Source organism: Sminthopsis crassicaudata, chromosome 2 (genome assembly GCF_048593235.1).
Source record: "Sminthopsis crassicaudata isolate SCR6 chromosome 2, ASM4859323v1, whole genome shotgun sequence".
NCBI lineage: Eukaryota > Metazoa > Chordata > Mammalia > Dasyuromorphia > Dasyuridae > Sminthopsis > Sminthopsis crassicaudata.
In genome coordinates, this window is record NC_133618.1 from 267,504,452 (window position 1) to 267,522,562 (window position 18,111).

The 18,111-nt window shown below is 33.8% G+C and overlaps 1 protein-coding gene across 1 annotated transcript in view; it reads left to right on the top strand.

The window, feature by feature from the left end:
* Nucleotides 1-17,735, top strand: part of SPRED1 (sprouty related EVH1 domain containing 1) — a 135,492-nt gene extending 117,757 nt beyond the window's left edge. Inside the window, exons 5-7 of the mRNA XM_074289229.1 lie at nt 4,948-5,106; nt 10,031-10,138; nt 11,588-17,735. Of these exons, the coding sequence (XP_074145330.1) occupies nt 4,948-5,106; nt 10,031-10,138; nt 11,588-12,238 (918 nt within the window). The 3' untranslated portion in view covers nt 12,239-17,735. The remainder of the gene's footprint in view (nt 1-4,947; nt 5,107-10,030; nt 10,139-11,587) is intronic.
* The last annotated feature ends 376 nt before the right edge of the window (nt 17,736-18,111 follow it).

The following is an 18,111-nucleotide window of genomic DNA, read 5'->3' on the forward strand; positions in this document are numbered from 1 at the left end:
TTACCTGCTGTTACCTCCCTCACTCTAATGTCCCTCCCACTCCTATCTTACTAGCTCTCCCTATATCTTTGCTATAATTCTTAGCTAAACACTTTAAGAAAACCATATTATATACACTCAGAGTCTCCTCTTTCTCTTCCTCACTTTTATAAAACCTTTACAATTTGGCTTTCAGATTCATCATTCAACTGAAACTTCCCTTTCCAAATGATTTCTTAATTGTCAAATCTAATAACTTTCTTTTTCTTTTAAAAATAATATTCTGTCTCCCCCTTCCCCAACTACATGTAAAAACAATAATAGCAACCTATCTTCTGTAGTTTTTGTGAAGATCAAATGAGATTACCATTATAAAGTGTTTAACACAGTGGTACATAATAGATGCTATATAAATGTTAACTATTCTATTTAGTATTAGTAAGTGCTTAGCACAATGCTGGTGGACACATAGTAGGCACTTAATAAATGTTTGTTCCTTTGTCGCCTTCTCCTCTCCAGGGTTTTCATGATATTGTTCTTGTTTAGCTCTCCTAGCTCCATCTTCTTACTGATTTTTCTGCTACAAGTCATTTTTCTCCACCAAAGCTCCACCTTGGACCATCTTTTCCATTTGCTCTCTCTATTATCTCTCCCATTTAGTGATCTCATCTGTTTCCATAATCATTATATCCCTGCAGTTGATTCCTGTATCTCTATATCCATCCCTAATCTCTGTCCTTAGCTTAGTCCCAAATCACCAATTGTCTTTTGGACATCAAGATCTAAATCCTCTATGGTTATCTCAAATTCAATCTAAAGCAATCTAAAACTTTTCTGCCTTCTTTCAAATTTCTCTATTACTCTTAAGCTTCACCCTCCCAATCACCCAACTTGCAACTGTTTTTTCACACTAATATATATCCATTCTATTGCCAAATCTTCTAATTTTTAACTTTGCTACATTCCTTGTATCCTTCTCTCTACTAACACAACTACCATCCTAAATCAGCCTCTCATTACCTCATACCTAAATAACTGCAGTAACCTTCTTGTTGGTCTCACAGACCCAAGACTCTCATCAGTTTAGTACATCCTCCACATAGCAATTTTTCTAAAATACAAGTCTAATAACTATGTCACTTCCCTTACTCAGTCTAATTACAGTGATTTTTGGTTGCCTCCAGGATCAAATAGCATTTAAAACTCTTTTGTAACTTGATCATTTTGATTTGCTTTTTAAAATTTTAGTCTTCATAATACTTTTCTACTCCCCCTTCCCACATACACACACATCCCTTTCCTCCCCCATTCCAGCTACTATTCTGGCTACCTTTACTATTCCACACACATGATGTTATATCTCCTTTCTCCTTGTCTTTCACAAGCTGTTGCCCATTCCAGGAATGGCCTTTCTTCTTACCTTTGCCTCTTAGTTTTTCTGGCTACCTTTAAGTCTCAGCTTAGATCCTATCTGCTATGAGAGGCCTTTCCTTGTCCCTCCAACTGCTAGTGCTTTCCCCTTTAAGAATAGGTCCCATCAGTTCTGTATCTTATATAATTCTGTGTTCTTTTAATATACATTGTTTTAATCAGGCAAGATCCATCTTCATACCTCTTCTATTTGAGAACCTGAGAAAAACAAAACCCATTAAAAATATGTGTAATCAATTCAAACAGATTTCTACTTTGAGTATCTAAAAACAATCTGCTTCATTATATACTCATGAGTTTTTCATCTCTCTATCAGGAGGTAGGTAACATGTTTCACTATTTTAATCTTCTGGAACCCTAGTTGGGTCTCTTGCTAGTAAGAGCTCAGCACAATATCAATCCATCATATTTATAAACCATAGTTTGTTCATCCATGCCCTCAAATTCTCAATCTTTGTCACCTCAAAAAGAGCTGTAAAAAATTTAATTCTTCCCTTAATTTTCTCTTCTTTCTTCTCCCTTTTCCTTTTTACCTGTTGAGTGAAATGGATTTTTGGATACAAGTCTATGTGTGTGTCTTTTTTTTTTTTTTTTTTTTTTTTTTTTTTTTTGACTACTTCAATAAGTATGAAGTTGGGAGTATCAGGCACTCCCCCATTTCCTCGCTTCCTCTTCATTTGTAAAGCTTTCTACTTGTATATTCTGATTATGTAAGGTAATTTCCCCTAAACTTACTTTCTTTCTCTTCTTCTCACCCCCAATGTATTTCCCTTTCCTTTTTTTTTCTTAATATCATCAAGACATAACAGTCACTTTTGGGGTCTGTCTAGCTTGACTCCTCTGTGACCCCTGATGATAATAGAGTTCTGGGGAGATGTGTTATCTCCCTCCATTTGAATGTAAGTAAGCAGTGTATCCTTTAGAATTGTACATTCTTGTCTACATTTTTATGTTCCTCTTCACTCTTATGTTTGAAGTTCAAAGTTTTGCCCTAGCTCTGGTCATCAGGAGTACTTGGAAGTGCTATTCCTATATTTCATTATAGTTCCTTCCCTTCCCCCCACCCCCATAGTATTATACTCAGTTTTGCTGGGTAAATTATTCTTGCCTGTAAGTTCATATTCTTTGCCTACTGAAATATTGTATTCCAAGTTCTCTTGCTCTTTTATGCTAGTGGCTGATAAATTATGTATGATTTTGATTATGACTATTCAATACTTAACTGGTTGCTTGTAGTATTTTTTTTCTTTGATAGAGAAGCTTTGGATTTTGGATGTGATATTTCTGAGAGTTTTCATTTTCTGATTTTTTTCAAGAGGTGACCAATGACTTCATTTCCATTTTGGCCTTTTTCCAAAAGATGTGAGCAATTTCCTTTTAAAATATCTTGAAATAGAATGTCAAGGCTTTTTTGTAGTCATGGTATTCAGATAATCAGTGATTCTTAAATTTTTTGTCTTCCTAGTTTGTTTTCCAATTCCGTTTTTGCTCTGAGATACTTTACACTTTCTTCCATTTTTCAGTGTTTCATTTTGTTGTCTAAGTCATTGGCTTCTATTTGATCCATTCAAATTTTCAAGTAGTTTGATATTTGGGCAAAGTTTGAGTTTTCTTGTGTTTAACTGTTAGTTTCCCTTTTCATTTCTTTCTTTCATAATTCTTTGTTTTTCTCTCCAAATTTTTCCTCCAGCATTCTCATTCCATTTATAAAAACATTTTAAATCTCTTCTTTTATCTCTTCCAGGAATTCTAGTTGAGTTTGTTCCCAAACTGTGTTTTTCTTTGAAGTATTGCTTATAGATGCGTTAGAGTCATAATCTTTTTTCTGCATTTGTGCCTTGATTGTCCCTGACACCATAATAACTCATTAGGGTTTGGTTCTATTTTTGTTTGCTCATTCTTCCAGTCTACTTCCTCACTTTGGATTTGACTTTGACTGTTTTCTGTGGTACTTCTTTAGGGAAGGTCTGGGTTGTTGCTGTCCTTTGGTGGCATTTGAATATTTCCAGGATCTTAAGGGCAGGCTGAAGACTTGGCAGACTTTCAGTGTTCTCAAAGGAGTGTACTCCAAAGCAATGTCTCATTTCTATCCTCTTGTTCTGAGCCTTGCCCACAAGTTTTCTGACCCGTATTTGAGTCTGTACAAGCATAGCTTGCTGCTTTTGGTTCAAAGTGGGAAAATATAGATTTTTCTTTGGTTTGGGCTTCTTGCCTTGGTTATTTCTTTATAGTCTGGGCTAACTGCTAGAAGTTAAACCTTATTTTGTGTCTGAGGTCTGAGTCATACTCCTGCTGGCCTCTCAACTTCCTCCTTTCTCTGTGCACTGCCCAGGGACTTACTGGCTGGGGAAGGGCACTGTCTTGCCCAGTTCTCTTCACTCTCTCCTGGATCTTTTACCTAAGAATAGGTAGTGAGTGACAAACCTGCCAATTAGCACCCATTCCCATTGAAGTGCTCTAATACTATCTGAGGTCTATGAGTCTGGGACCTCCTTTGATGCTGGTGTGCACCTTTCTAGGTGCTAATGTGATTTTACAATGCTTGTCTCACTATGCAGATTTGGCCCAAACAAAGGGTTCAATGTAACTTTTTCTGGATTTCTCCATCAGAATTTGGTCTGTTGCATTTTATACATCTTTTTGAAGAAGTTGTGGAGGGAATCTCAGTAACATTAGTTCCTTCTATTCTAACATCTTTGCTCTTCTCCCCATACACCCCAACTCCTCCCTACTTATTTGCATTTTACTTTTGAAATTACAAAGTGATCTTGAGGGCAAAAACTATTTTTATCTTTATTTATATCTTTAGCATTTAACAGGATGCCTGGCACCTGATAAATGCCTAATGAATGTTTTTTGATTGATAAAGAATTTTTTTTTACCTTTCTTATGACATCCAACAAGATAAATAGTCCTCTTAACTTTACCTAGCATATATGATAAGTATGCCTCTTCATTTCTCACTTTGTTAATCTATTTTAGGACTTCTCAGATTTTTCCTAATATGTCCCAATATTTGGTACTTACCCCTCTCCCTGTTTCTCAGCTTATTTTCTATGTTATCTTCTACCCATTAGATCATAAGCCCATGCCTGGAACATAGTGAGGTGCTTAATAAATGCTTCTGGACTATCTTTCCCTTTATCCATCTAATTAATTTTTTTAAAAGTTTTTACAGTGTAGGACCAAGGACAGATCCCTGAGATATTCTGTTTACTCCATTAGAAAAACTCTTGCTAACTTGATATCTAGATCTAGTAGTGAATATACCTTGGGTCTATTCATTCAAACAATTCTAAGCCTATTTTACTGTACTGCCATATAGTTTGCATCTCTCTATCTCTTCCACAAGGATAGCACAAGAGTTTTTGTCAAATATTGTGCCCAAATCCAGGTATACTATGTCTATAGCATTCCTGATAATAATAAGCCTATCAGTGGAACTTCTTGTATAAAACAAACATCTTTTTTTCTTTTTGCAATTACATGTTAATATTCATTCCAGGGAATATAATGAAGTTTTCTTTTCTCCAATAGGTAACAGAAGATGATACTTCCAGTTCTCTAGCAAAAGATCACTTTTTCCAACCAGAAACTGTTATTACCAATGAGCCCTATAGAAGTTCAAATATAAGATCCTCACCTTTTGAAGATTTGAATTCTAGAAGAGTGTTCCTACAAAGCCAAGCTAATCAAGTAAGAAAACAATCACTTGTTATATAAGTAAGGTAATAAAGATGTAATAATACACACACACACATATATATATATATATACATATATATATATTTGTCATTTAATAAATGTAAAATCATATTCTCAGATTTTAAAAAATCAATTAGATAAGCACAGGATAGAAAAGGTATGGCTATGTGAAAGTTCATGTGGGAAAAAAGACATGTCGATTATAATAGACTGTAAGACTTATTAGTGTGATATGTGACATGCCCTTCTTGACTGCATGTAGAGAACAGTTGTGTTTACTGGGAGAATTGATAATCTTAATGAGCTCAGTCCTGGAGGATATCACACCTGAAGTTTTGTGGTCAGTTCTAAGAGTCACATTTTGAGATGATCATTGACAAACTGTAGCATACACAGAGGAACTTGACCAGAATAGTGAGGTGTCTGCACACTCAGATTAAAGATCACTATTTTCAAGTATTTGGAAGAAAGTATATAGAAAATTAATTAAAATTTTCCCACTTGACCCAGAAAACAGAAACTAGGACTAATGAATAGAAGTTGGGGAGAGAGGCAGATTCTAACTTGATTTCAAGAAAAAAAGTTGATAAAAATTAGGCTCTATCTTTACATGAAATAAGTTGCCTTAGATTTTAGAGTGTTTTCTCACTTGAGGGTTTCACATGGTATCTGAATAACATAGATTCCAAGGAACGGTGCATTTTGAGAGCTTATAAAACTATTTAGCCCGTTTTCCTTGTCTGTTCCCATGACCTTTTTTAAAACTGTTTTTAGCACTTCTTTGTTACTGTGCATTACCCATTCTTGTTTTTCTTGGACATTTCCTTTGATTTGGATTATAGTTCCATCATTAAAGGATTTGATTAAAAGAAAGACAACACCAGAATGTGGGGAGAATACTCAAATGAATAGTGGATGCAAAATACTTTCTAAACTTTGGTTGCTTGGTTAGTTATTGGCTTTCATTCTCAAAGAAGACCAAAATACATCACTATATTAAAGTCAATTTAGTGTGTCCAATTATGGCTGATGAGAGCAATACAAGTTTGGAATGTTGTATCACAGGTTGCATACACATAGTCCCTATAAAAATTTAGAGTGGATTCTCTAACTTTGCATGTCCCATGTTTCTTCTGAGCTATTCAATTTTGCTTCGCCCATAGCCACAGCACCTTCTCTGATACGGGCACACCATGCTGGACAGTCCTGTGCCAGTATGTCACATGTCTCCCAGTCAATTCTAAAGTTCTTAAGAGAGACCTTGAGAATATCCTTGTATCACTTTTTCTGACCACCCTGTGAGCACTTGCCTTGTTTGAGTTCTCCATCAAATAGTCTTTTTGGCAAGCCTACATTTGGCATTCAAACAATATGACCAGCCCAACAGAGTTTCACTCTGCAGTAGAGTTGAAATTCTTGGCAGTTTAATTTAAGAAAGGACCTCAGTGTCTGGTTTCTTATTTTATTTATTTCACTTACTGTATCAGAACCTTGATCTAAAGGTATCTTTGGTGTCCATAAAACTGAACCCCACATTAAAGTGAAGCCTTAAAGTATAGTGAGAAGCTTCAAATTTGGAATCAGGTTTAATCCTAATTTTGAGTGACAAAACTTTAAGCCACTTACCAACTAACTCTGATCTTAGATAAGTCATTTCATCTATATGTGCTAGATTTCCTCCTCTTAAAAAATAGAGAGGGAGGTTGGACTGTACTCTGTTTGATGCTTTCTAACTTTGACATTCTATGAACCCTGTGAACTTTATGAAAGCTACATAATGAAATATCTTACAGTTCTTCTTAAGATGTTTTTAATACCTTCTTTCTACATAATGTGAACATATTGCTGAAAACTATTAAGAGCAATCTATCCCAAACTCTTTCTTATCTCTGATAACTAAAAATTGTTATGCTTTCACATTTTTTTTGTTGTTACTCTTTAAAAAAAAAAACCACTCTCATTTCCAATTCAACCTTAGTCATCTTTGGAAAAGATACTATATTCTTTTCACCTTTTAAAGTTTCAACAGAGTAATTTTGAGAGTTAGTTAGGTTTAACTATTTTTATTCAAAGATTACAAACAATGGTCATATTAGTTTTTACACTTTCGTTTAGATGATGCACTTCTTTGCAGTTGTACATAGTTTTACATTGTTAATTGTTTAAACGTGTCAACACGTTTAAAGAGATTTCAAAATAGAAGTACAGTAATGATATTTTGGGTGTTGGAAAATTACATATAATTTCTGCATAGTTTCATTTTTGCCTAAACTTGTAAAAGAATCTCATTAAGCGGTAGAAAATGGGAGCAAAACCATATTGTGATGGTTTGGTGTAAAACAAAAAGGCAAAAGGAGTTACTCGTCAACCTCATTTTTTTGGTATGACCATTTAGAGCAGTGGTCGTTTTCTTGTATTTTTTTGTCTTGGAAATATACAGTTGCTGCAATTAAAACTCCAAGATTATAGAATATTAGCACTAAATGGGGTTTTGAAAATGACATTGCCAAATTGGAGTACATTTCAAACAGTTCTCTGGACTAGAGTGTAATGATGGCTTTGTTTTCAAAAGCATCTCAGTGAAGCTCTTTCTGCTGGCAAATTCTGCTCATGGTTCCCACTACTGGGCTGTAACTGCAAAATGTCTATGAATCCATATTCTCATCAAGCATTGACTATTACTGTTTTTCAGGTGTATAAATATATCTATATTTATGCTGTTGTGATTAATAAAATAAAAATTCTTTTAATATTGTTACAAAAATGCATAGGAGCTTTATGTTGTTTTTCTAGACTGTCATCAGGTACTAATAGTAGTACAATCAGTATCTAAGAAGAGCCTTTCAGACACAAAAAGGTTGAGATTCATTGATCTTGAATTATCAAATAATTAATTCCATAGTAGCTTTTTGGATACATAACAATGTATATGGATGCTATGCCTCAGAGATATTGAAAACTCCCAAGAAAATGAAAATACAATTTAGCGGTCTATGTAAAAAATACTAACAGATTTGATTCTCCATTTGCTTGTTAGGTAGGAGTTTTGATGGGCCTGATAACTACTCTCATTCACATATCCTCTGCCCCTGAAAATTACTTTCTATTTACTCTATATATTTTGTATGTATATATTTGTTTTCAAGTTGATCCTCCCCCCTATATATAAATTCCTTGAGGGTAGGACTTTTTCAGTTTTTTTCCTTGTATCTGTTGTGTCTAATATGGTGCCACAAGCAACTTAATAAATGTGAAAAAATGAAGAATGAATGGATCGCTAAATACAGATCTCTTGATTTTTATTACATATTAGAGAAATGTTATTTTTTGTGGGAATAAAGTTAAGAAGTCTGATTTTCCTTATGTCCTTCTGGCTTTCCAAATCTTGATTTGGAAAATCATCTTCTAAAGAATATTTTTAAGATATACGTAAATTAAAATTAAAGTGTACTTATGGTTAGTAGAGAAAGAAAACATATGTCAGGACACAAAACCCACGATTCCAAAAGTTTTTCCTCCTCTTTTTTGACCTATTTAAACCTTCCCTACTCTCCCACGCTCAAACTTAGTCCTTCTCTCTCATGCCTTCCCTGATCACTCAAGGGACAGTAATCCTATCAGCCACTGAATTCTAATAGCACTTAATTGATAATTAATCATATATTGCCAATATTCATTTCCAATTTTTTGCCTGTATATGGCTCTCTCTCCAACTTTAGAATTTTTAAAAAATCTCTAGCAGCATCCCATGAAGACATAGAGAGAATATTGGAGTTTTGATTTTGACATCCAAGGACCCCAATTCAGATCTTCCTTCTGGTGAATACTGTGTGATTTTTTAAAAAGTCAATCAATCTAGATTTCATTTTCCTCACATAATAAGAGGGAATTGCTCTTCTAAGGTCCCTTTTAGCTCTAAATCTTAATTGATCAATTAATCCATAACAACACCTGCTTCAAATATTCATTTTTTCCTTGCTTTCCTGAAAATTTATTGTGTCTTAGAATACATTATGAGGAGAAAGATTAGTGAAAGGGAAAATTATAGGGGAGGTTCTTTTAAGTACTATTGGGTAGCATTGTACTAGGAATTAGAAAAAATAAAAAGATTAGATTAGGTAAAATTTCTAGTAAGGTGATGAAATATAAACAGAACTAATTATTATACACAATACATTAAAAATTGCAAAATAAGATAGCATATGAGGCCCCCAGGAAGGTTATTATTGACAGGGGGTATAGGGAAAAGGATATAGTATCCATGTTGTGCTTTATAGGGTACAATACATGGTTCATCACAAGAAGAAATGATTCCTTTATATTTCATTACATTCTCCATAACACCTATAGTTTACTGAGCACATTGCATATATTCAGTAAATATTTGTTAGGTAATAAAACTAAAGATAGCATCTTTAAACCCGAACAAATGAAAACCACATGATTTCTGCACCTCTTTCCAACTCTAAAATTGAGTGATTCAAAACATGAAAAGGAAATACAGGCTGTTCTCACAATTTTATGTTAATTTATCAGTTAGAGAATAGTAAAAGCCCTCTTTTAGCCATTAGTTTTAAGCAACTCGAAATTTTGGTGGATAAACAATCAGAATTAAAATTTTCTTGGGTTGTTATAGCGGATATGATTGAAAAACAAGTCATTTACATAACCTACAAATTGTATACTTGATAAGTAACTATTCTCAAAACTAAGAATAGCAGCAGTATAGAGGAGGAAAAACTAAACACAATGAAGCTTTTTTTGTTAAGAGTAAATTTTTCAAATATACTACAAATGATTTATGTAATATTAGAAATATAAGCAGTAATGGAAAAAAACCCGCATTAATTTGTGTTTCAATAGAAAGCAGGATTCCATTTTCTTGTCACTTAATTAGAAATGTTCACTATTTCAGGTAGCATTCACCCAGCCGGACTTGGACACTTCCCTTCAGAGCAGACCTGGTGAATATGTGCACCGGCAGGTTTCAAAAGAGTGTGGAAGTCTGAAATCCCAAAATCGGGTAAATTAGCTATTCACCTTGAAATACTTCATAATATGACTCTTTTACATTGAAATTATAGCAGTAAAAATTACATGAGGTGACAATATCTTAGCACACAATTAGATCACATTAGGAAATATGTTTGAAAAGCTTTCATCTAGGTAGTTTGTTGCTATAATTGATTATTTCCCTAAGTCTCTGAGGTCTCAACTAACAGATTTTAGAGTTAGCTTTACATTTGAATTTTCCGTGTCAGACTTCATAAAATAAAATCTATTAGAAGGTATTGGAAACTTTTGATCTTGTGTACCCCTCTAAGTTTAGTACCAAGAATGGATCTTTTCTTTGAATTTCAAAAAATCCAAAATAATATTTTTAAAGAAATGAAACTTTGTCATAGTGTCTTAAGCCCTAAAATGTGAATGTACATATTTGAAAAAAAAAAAAGAGAAGAGCTACCTGGCACTGCTGAAACCTTATCGCAAGTTTAAAATTGAAACCACGAGAGTGCCAGTGCTGCTCCATTAGTAGACAAGAATAGTTGGAAATGAGCACCATATAGCTATGGCCAAATTACTACAGATTCCAGTTTTAGTGGGGGGGAGGGGGGAGGAAGAATGGTTTTTACTAGTGCTCCTGCCCTCTTTTCCTGCAGACCAGTGAAGTGAATTGATTATGTGCTTTATTTTATGAACTATGTACCTGTATAAATTTCTCTATGAATGTTATAAATCAAAGACTTAAAGCCAGATTATGCTCACAGGACAGAAACATAATTCTCAAATTCATTGGTCAGACTTATACTTCTTCTAAGTTAGCTTAAAGCTCCTTCTAGACTTCGTAGATTTCAGCAAGTAGTGACTGAGCTATATTTGCTGCTGTTCTATTTTGCTACAGCCACAGGCCATAAATTGACAGCTTGTTAATTATTTCTTTATTAAGTCAAGGATTTTTTTTTCTTAGTGCAACCTGTTTGTATATAATCATCAGATTAAACAAATTATGTTTAATTGACAGAATGTCCCTAACAAATATGTTCACTTTTGTTCTAAATTAAGATTGTAACATCAATCAGCCAGTGATGATTTTCATGTTGAATCCACCTAATCATTCCCAAAATTATAAAATAACTGTTGAAAAGTTTTGCTGGAGCCAAGTTACCCTTAGGTAGTGAGGACATGAATCCTTTTCTTTCCCATAAGCCCCTCTTGTTATAGCTGCTATAAACTCCTGTCCATAAAATAAAATATGATTTTAAGGAAACTGACTTTAAAAAAGTCCATCATGTGTAACAGACCAAAAATAGTTTCTTTAAGAAGTTATTTATAATATCTCATAGTGTAGGATGTTGAGTAGAGAAGAGTAGAGGATTCCTTTTTCTAAAATTTGATCTCTTGCCAGAGAATTTTTTTAAAATCAGAATTTTTAAATCTTTCTGACTTTTATTATTTTTATATTTCTTTTTAGGCACCTTTGAAAACCATCAGGCACGTCAGTTTTCAAGATGAAGATGAAATTGTCAGAATAAATCCTCGTGATATTTTAATACGTCGTTATGCAGATTACAGGCATCCTGACATGTGGAAAAATGACTTAGAGAGAGATGAGACAGACTCTAATATTGAGTTTTCAAAATCAGAGAGTAAAAAACCTGACTATCTGTACTCTTGTGGGGATGGGACTAAATTAAATGCGATCAAAGACTCTGTGGTATTTAAGACGCAGCCTTCCTCGTTAAAGTTTAAGAAGTCCAAAAGAAGGAAAGAGGACGGGGAGCGTTCCCGCTGCGTGTACTGCCAGGAGAGGTTTAACCACGAAGAAAATGGCAGGGGGCAGTGCCAGGACGCTCCCGACCCGATTAAGAGATGCATATACCAAGTGAGCTGCATGCTCTGCGCGGAGAGCATGCTCTACCACTGCATGTCGGACTCAGAGGGAGACTTTTCGGACCCCTGCTCCTGCGACACCAGCGATGACAAGTTTTGCTTGCGGTGGTTGGCACTGGTGGCGCTGTCCTTCATCGCGCCATGCATGTGCTGCTACGTGCCCTTGCGGCTGTGCCATCGCTGTGGTGAGGCCTGCGGCTGCTGCGGAGGCAAGCACAAAGCCGCCGGATGAAGCGGGCCGGGGCTGAGATGGTCTGAAGTCTTTGTTTCCAGGAATTAGCTAACTTGGATTTGTGGAGGCTTTTGGCGAGCACGTGGCATCTGGCCTGGCATCCCAGGAGGCCAACCGGGGAAGAAGCCGCAGAACTCGTCAGTTCTTGCCCTTTCACAGATGCTAGCAGCCATGCTGGACTGTTTTCTTCGAGTGCGTGGCACATTTTGTTGAAAGTTGTAAAGGATTATTTGAGAAAGGAAGCCATTTCTGGTTATTGGCTATGTTATAAGGGTGCAAACTCTGATTCAACTAAAAAGGAATTAATTTGGCATTTTGTACATTTATGGCTTAGGTGATGGGGAGGGATCTTCAAAAAGAACTGAATGCATTTGACACAATTAAACAAAAAAATGCACTAGTGACGATTGATTTCAAACTAAGAAAAGTTAACACTTGCAGATCTCAGAAATGAAACTGAAGTGCAACTAAATCATTTATTAGTTGTTTTTTTGGAATCAGTTTTATGTATAAATAACAAATGTTTATATTTAACTAAGCATAAGGTACGAATTATGACATAATAAACTTTTCTTCCCCTTCCCATTTCTATAGTAGATACACTTCTATCTGCTATCACATTCCATATTTTGAATATTTAACTCGTCTAGTTAGTTGCATTTTATTCCACGAGAATGAATTGATCTTTTCATCTTCATTTCCCTCCAACTGCAGTTTGTATTGAGTTATATCTGTACATTCTGGTAATCTAAAACCTTTAAGATATTCTAATAGTCTTGAGTGACCAATTTTTTTTAAAGCACAGATGTAATTGTCTGATGTTCTGATGGGAACATAACACTTATTTTTATATATAGAGAAAAGACTGATTAAACATTATCAGAAAAAAAAAGGGGGGGTTTGTGTTCAACCAGCAAGTTGTTTTCTTTTGGAGTTTCCTCCTCTAAAACATTTAACTGCATTTACAAATGTTTAGTTAAAAGATATAACCAAATAGTTATAATAAGATGTTCTTTTGATGTCTCCATCTATCATTTCACCAAACTAGGATCATGTTCAGCTGTTTTATTAAAAATCTTTGGGCTTAATCCTAGTGCTTGGTCATTTTACCCCACCCATCCTCACTGCACCCACCTCCATGGTAACATCACTTTTTTTCTGTTGCAGAACTTTATTTTTATTTGAACTGGCAAAAGCATAAATAATATCTTATAATAAAATATGGTGTGATTAAAGCCTAATCCAGTACATGAATGAAATGTCTTATAAGTTTTTTAAAATTTGCTGTGTATTGCTTACTGGATAATAACAATTGGGTAATGTTCTAACATTGTGTAATATTCCACAAATCATTTTTTTGTATTTTAGTAATCAGTTTTAGTAATTTTTTTTAAATGTTATATTAAAACTCTTTAAGTTGAGGGTGCTTTGGGAAGGAATCTGGGAGGGGGAACAAAGAAAAAAAGGAGAGGGATTGAAATTGACAAAAATGTCCTTTTTATGGCATATAGAGATATGATAGGCAATGGAAGTTAAAAAATTACACTACCTTTTGAAGCTCCTTTTCTATGCAGGTTTTTACTGTCATATATTTCTTTTTACATATCATATTAAAGCTTGTTATCTTTCTTTTCTTGCCCCAAGATCAAACCGAACAATGTATATAACACTATCTGTCTGTAAGATACTTTTTTTTTTTAAAGAAAGCATTTATATTTATATGACAGCTTGAACTGACAACATTATGTACATAGATCATCTTGAAGTATTATTTCACATTGAAAAGAAGACAAATATATTGATAACTATAGAAGTTATGAAAAAGAGCTTCTTTCTAGTTTTGTACTAAAAATCATCAGATGAACTAAGTCCAAGAATATTAACACTGTAGCAGCAGTCTTAAGTCTCATTTTTACAATTTATATATTTGAAAGCTGCTATTGTGGATAATTTTCACCTAATACATTTTCAGCTAAACTTGATTTCCCAGAATAGACTGTTAACTTTCAAAACTATTCTTCATTGGTAAAATGAGAGTGATTGTTTTTTTTGTTTGTTTTTTTTTTCCCTTGCGAATGAGATTTGTTATTTGTAAGTGCTTAGTTTCTGATTCAGGTTTGAGCAAGGTGTGAACAACAGAAGAAAAGAACTTGCTGGCTGTATAGGAAAATGCTGTGGAATTGTACTGTGTATATACTTTTGGGAAGAAACAAACTTAACAATTTCCTCTGAGCACTAATCAACATAGTGCAACTCCTGTTCCTGTACTGTATTTTATATGCAACAGATATGCTTTAATATTTTTAATGAATTTGTGCATTAATATTTTCAATTTGTTTAACCACTTTGCTGCTACAATTTTGCCACCCCCTTCCTTTTCTTTCCTTTACAATCTAAAACAATTTGCTTCATTAAAGATTATGAATATGGATGTAACAGGTTATTATTTCATCCTGGGTCTTTATAAGTTAATACACCCAGTTTCTCTGCCAATAACATGATGAACATAGGAAAATCAATCTATGCCATAAACTAATGATATAATATAGTTGGATCCTTATAGAAGGACAGATTATGTTAAATTAGCTAGACTGGTGACATGGAAACATACCTTTATCAGTCCATAAGTATCCCCATATATAGGGAAACCAAACCTCTAAGCAAATTAAGGACTGTTTATTTATACTGCCCCGTAATGCTTCTGACAATTGGACCTTCCTCTGAAAAGTTTTTGTTTGTGATGTTGAAAGTAGCCAGTACAACCAGCCAAGTGACATGGAAAGAAACGATCTCCTGAGGCCTACCTATTATCATTATGGAGTGATGTCTCCTTATCCCAGCCATGCAGGGTAGAAATGTTTGATCTCTGAAGACTGCTCAGCCATAGCACTTCAGCACCACCTGCTGGAATGACATCCAGAAAAACCTTTGGGAATAAAAGAAACGATGTACACCCCGGTGTTTACAGGTCAGGGAATATTCAGGAAAGTCACTTTGGCCTCAGGACATCAGCCTCAGGACATCAGGAATAAAATATTTAGAAAAAAGCTAAGTTTTTCCCCTTTTTGGTGAAGCCTAGAAAACTTTGTCATTTTCCTTTTTTGATTATTAATGGGGAATATAAACCATAAAAGTTTCCCTTGAAAGGTAATGGGTTATCTAGAACTGGCAACATAGTAAATATTGAATTCTTATATGGCCAGATATGAAACTAGTTCTGCTCTGATAATTTATTTCTTGGAAGAAAGCTTAAACCACAAAGAATGTGTGCTGAAGGAAAAAATTTGAGAATTTTGCCAGTGATTGTGTTGTTACAAATCATTAGAGTAAGAGATTTTGTGAGTGTGTATGTAGGAGCGAGCGGGTAGGGAAAGTGATGGTCCAAAGTTAGTATTTAAAGGACAAATGATTGAAATACCTAGTTTTGTTGGTTATTCAAACAGCTGTGCTCATAACTAGCTCTTGAGGTAACACTAAAACAAGATGCACTTTCTGATCATGCTTAAAATATCTGTCCTTACTAAGGGCTTTTTTGTTTAATTGAACAGCACAATAAGGTGTTTTTTTAAAAATTGAGGTAAGATCCAGAATATGACTACTGGACGATTGAAACAGCATCACATGTCCTAAAAAACATGCTTCACCTGTTAATATTTGTTGAAACTTTATGACTGCATCCTGTATTTTATTATATATAATATTGTTTAAAATCCTAGCAAATGGTCTGTTGAACAAGCATATTTTTCTTTCATTAAAAAAAAAAAATATATATATATATAAATATATATATACACGTATGTGTGTATTTAAATTTAAACATTGGTCCCTTGAAATATCTGAAGACACTAGTGGCCCTTGCTTTTTTTGACTTCAATCATTTTTCAAAAAAAACCCTAGAAACTAGCACAAACATACTTTTTTTTTTCTTTGTTCTACCCTGTCCTATGATCCCCATCTGTCTTGAGATTGAACCTTAAATTTTAAAATGATGCCATTGTAATGTGCTTTTCAAGCAATTTCATACATGAAATACTAGACCACGGTGATTGATAGAAAGCAAAGATGTTAATAGGCCTTAAGCTACTGTTTGCTTAGCAGCCACGTGGTTATTTACTTCCGTATGCTTTGGTGCACTGCTAAATGTTAGCCTTTGTTCCTGAAAGCTTAAGCTAAAAACTTTGTGATTAATTTTAAAAATTCTAAAGCATTGTTTAGTGTAAAACTCTTTGTATTTGAAGCTGCACTATAAATGGTACATAGATTTTGTGAACACACTGCCTCTCCTTTTTGCAAATAGTGCCATTTGCTTTCTACCCTGACCTCAAAAAGTGCCTCACTTGTATATTATTCCCATTACCCTCAACTGCTTTCTTTATAATAAGCAATGTATGATTTAGTTAAACTTGTCATAGATGTATTTCCTTTTATGTATACGAATATATAGCTTGGTACTTTTCAGTATATAATGTAAATATGCATATATAAGTTTGTAACTTTTGTTACACCATATTTGTGTAATTGGACATATCAGATAATATCATAAAAGTTTGTTTTTAATGGTCCCCACCCTGTAATTACTGATTAAACCAATCATAAAATTAAAAAGGGTTTTTTTTCTTAATGTCATGAACCTGTTTACACTGATACATGAGGTGTTAGTTAATACTGAAGAGTAAAAGAGCTTTTAATCATGCTTTTTTAAAATTAAAATATTATTTAAGAATTGTTTTGTTTTTAAAAACCCAAAGTTCATTTAAACTTCACCTCAAATAGCTAATTGCTTATTGATTATAATACAACTTTTTAAAGCCATAATGAATGCTATATTTCCATTTACTGACATGAGAAGAAATTATTGTTAACTCTTTAAAATCAATTTGGGATCATTTATAGCAAACTTCAAATCCTAGGTTGGCACATTGACTCTCAACCAATTCTTTCTACTGTTAGTTGGCATTTATTCAAGTAATATAACCTAGTTTTATTAGTTGCTTAAATGAAGTATAATGGGGAAGAGGTTTTTGTTTGTTCTTCTGAACCTGTGATTTCTTTAGTAATCAAACTCCAAATTTGGAGTCATAAAAAAATCCCTGGGATATCAAGAGATTAAGTGACTTAAATCTTCCTGAATTCAAGGCTAATAGCCCTTTCTCTGTTCTACTTTTTAATTAGGAAAATAAAACTACAATAAAAAATATCATGTAATACTTTCCAAGGATAAACTTTTGGTTTATGCATGCCATTGCTGGCCTTTGAATCAAGAGATAGTTCAGAACTGACTTTTAGGCTTGCCTTATATTATTGAATCTTGTTATATAAAGCAACTTTTGGATATTTTTATTATTTTTATTACTAAGTTTTCATAAACATAAGACTCCTTTATCTAAGATAATAATGTTTGCCAAAGAAGATGAAAACAGATCTGCTACAACTTGATAATGAAAATGTGTTACAAATAAAGATAATGCTTAAATTAAAAGTAATTCTTGCAAAACTGTTTTTCGACTGGCCTACCAATCAATTTTTTTGAACTTCTTTTAGATTCTTTCTTAGGAAATTCTGGGCCTGATTCCCAAAAGTCAGATAATTTGACCCTGAAACTCTTATTTCTATTAAAAAAAAAAAAAAAGCCAACAGTAAGCTCTTCAGTAGAGGAAAAGTCATATTTAAGTGAACTTAAAGAAATATGCATTGTTGAAATTAAATATTGTTAAAAATGAAGATTGCTAAAAAACACAATTCTTGCTTGCTACAATGAATCAACAGGTGAAAAGAATATAGTAAGAAAATATAAATAGTGTTATGTGCACATTACCCTTCATCCCTTCTCTCTTCTAAGATTGACAAGGTGTGATATTTGTCATGGAGTGTCA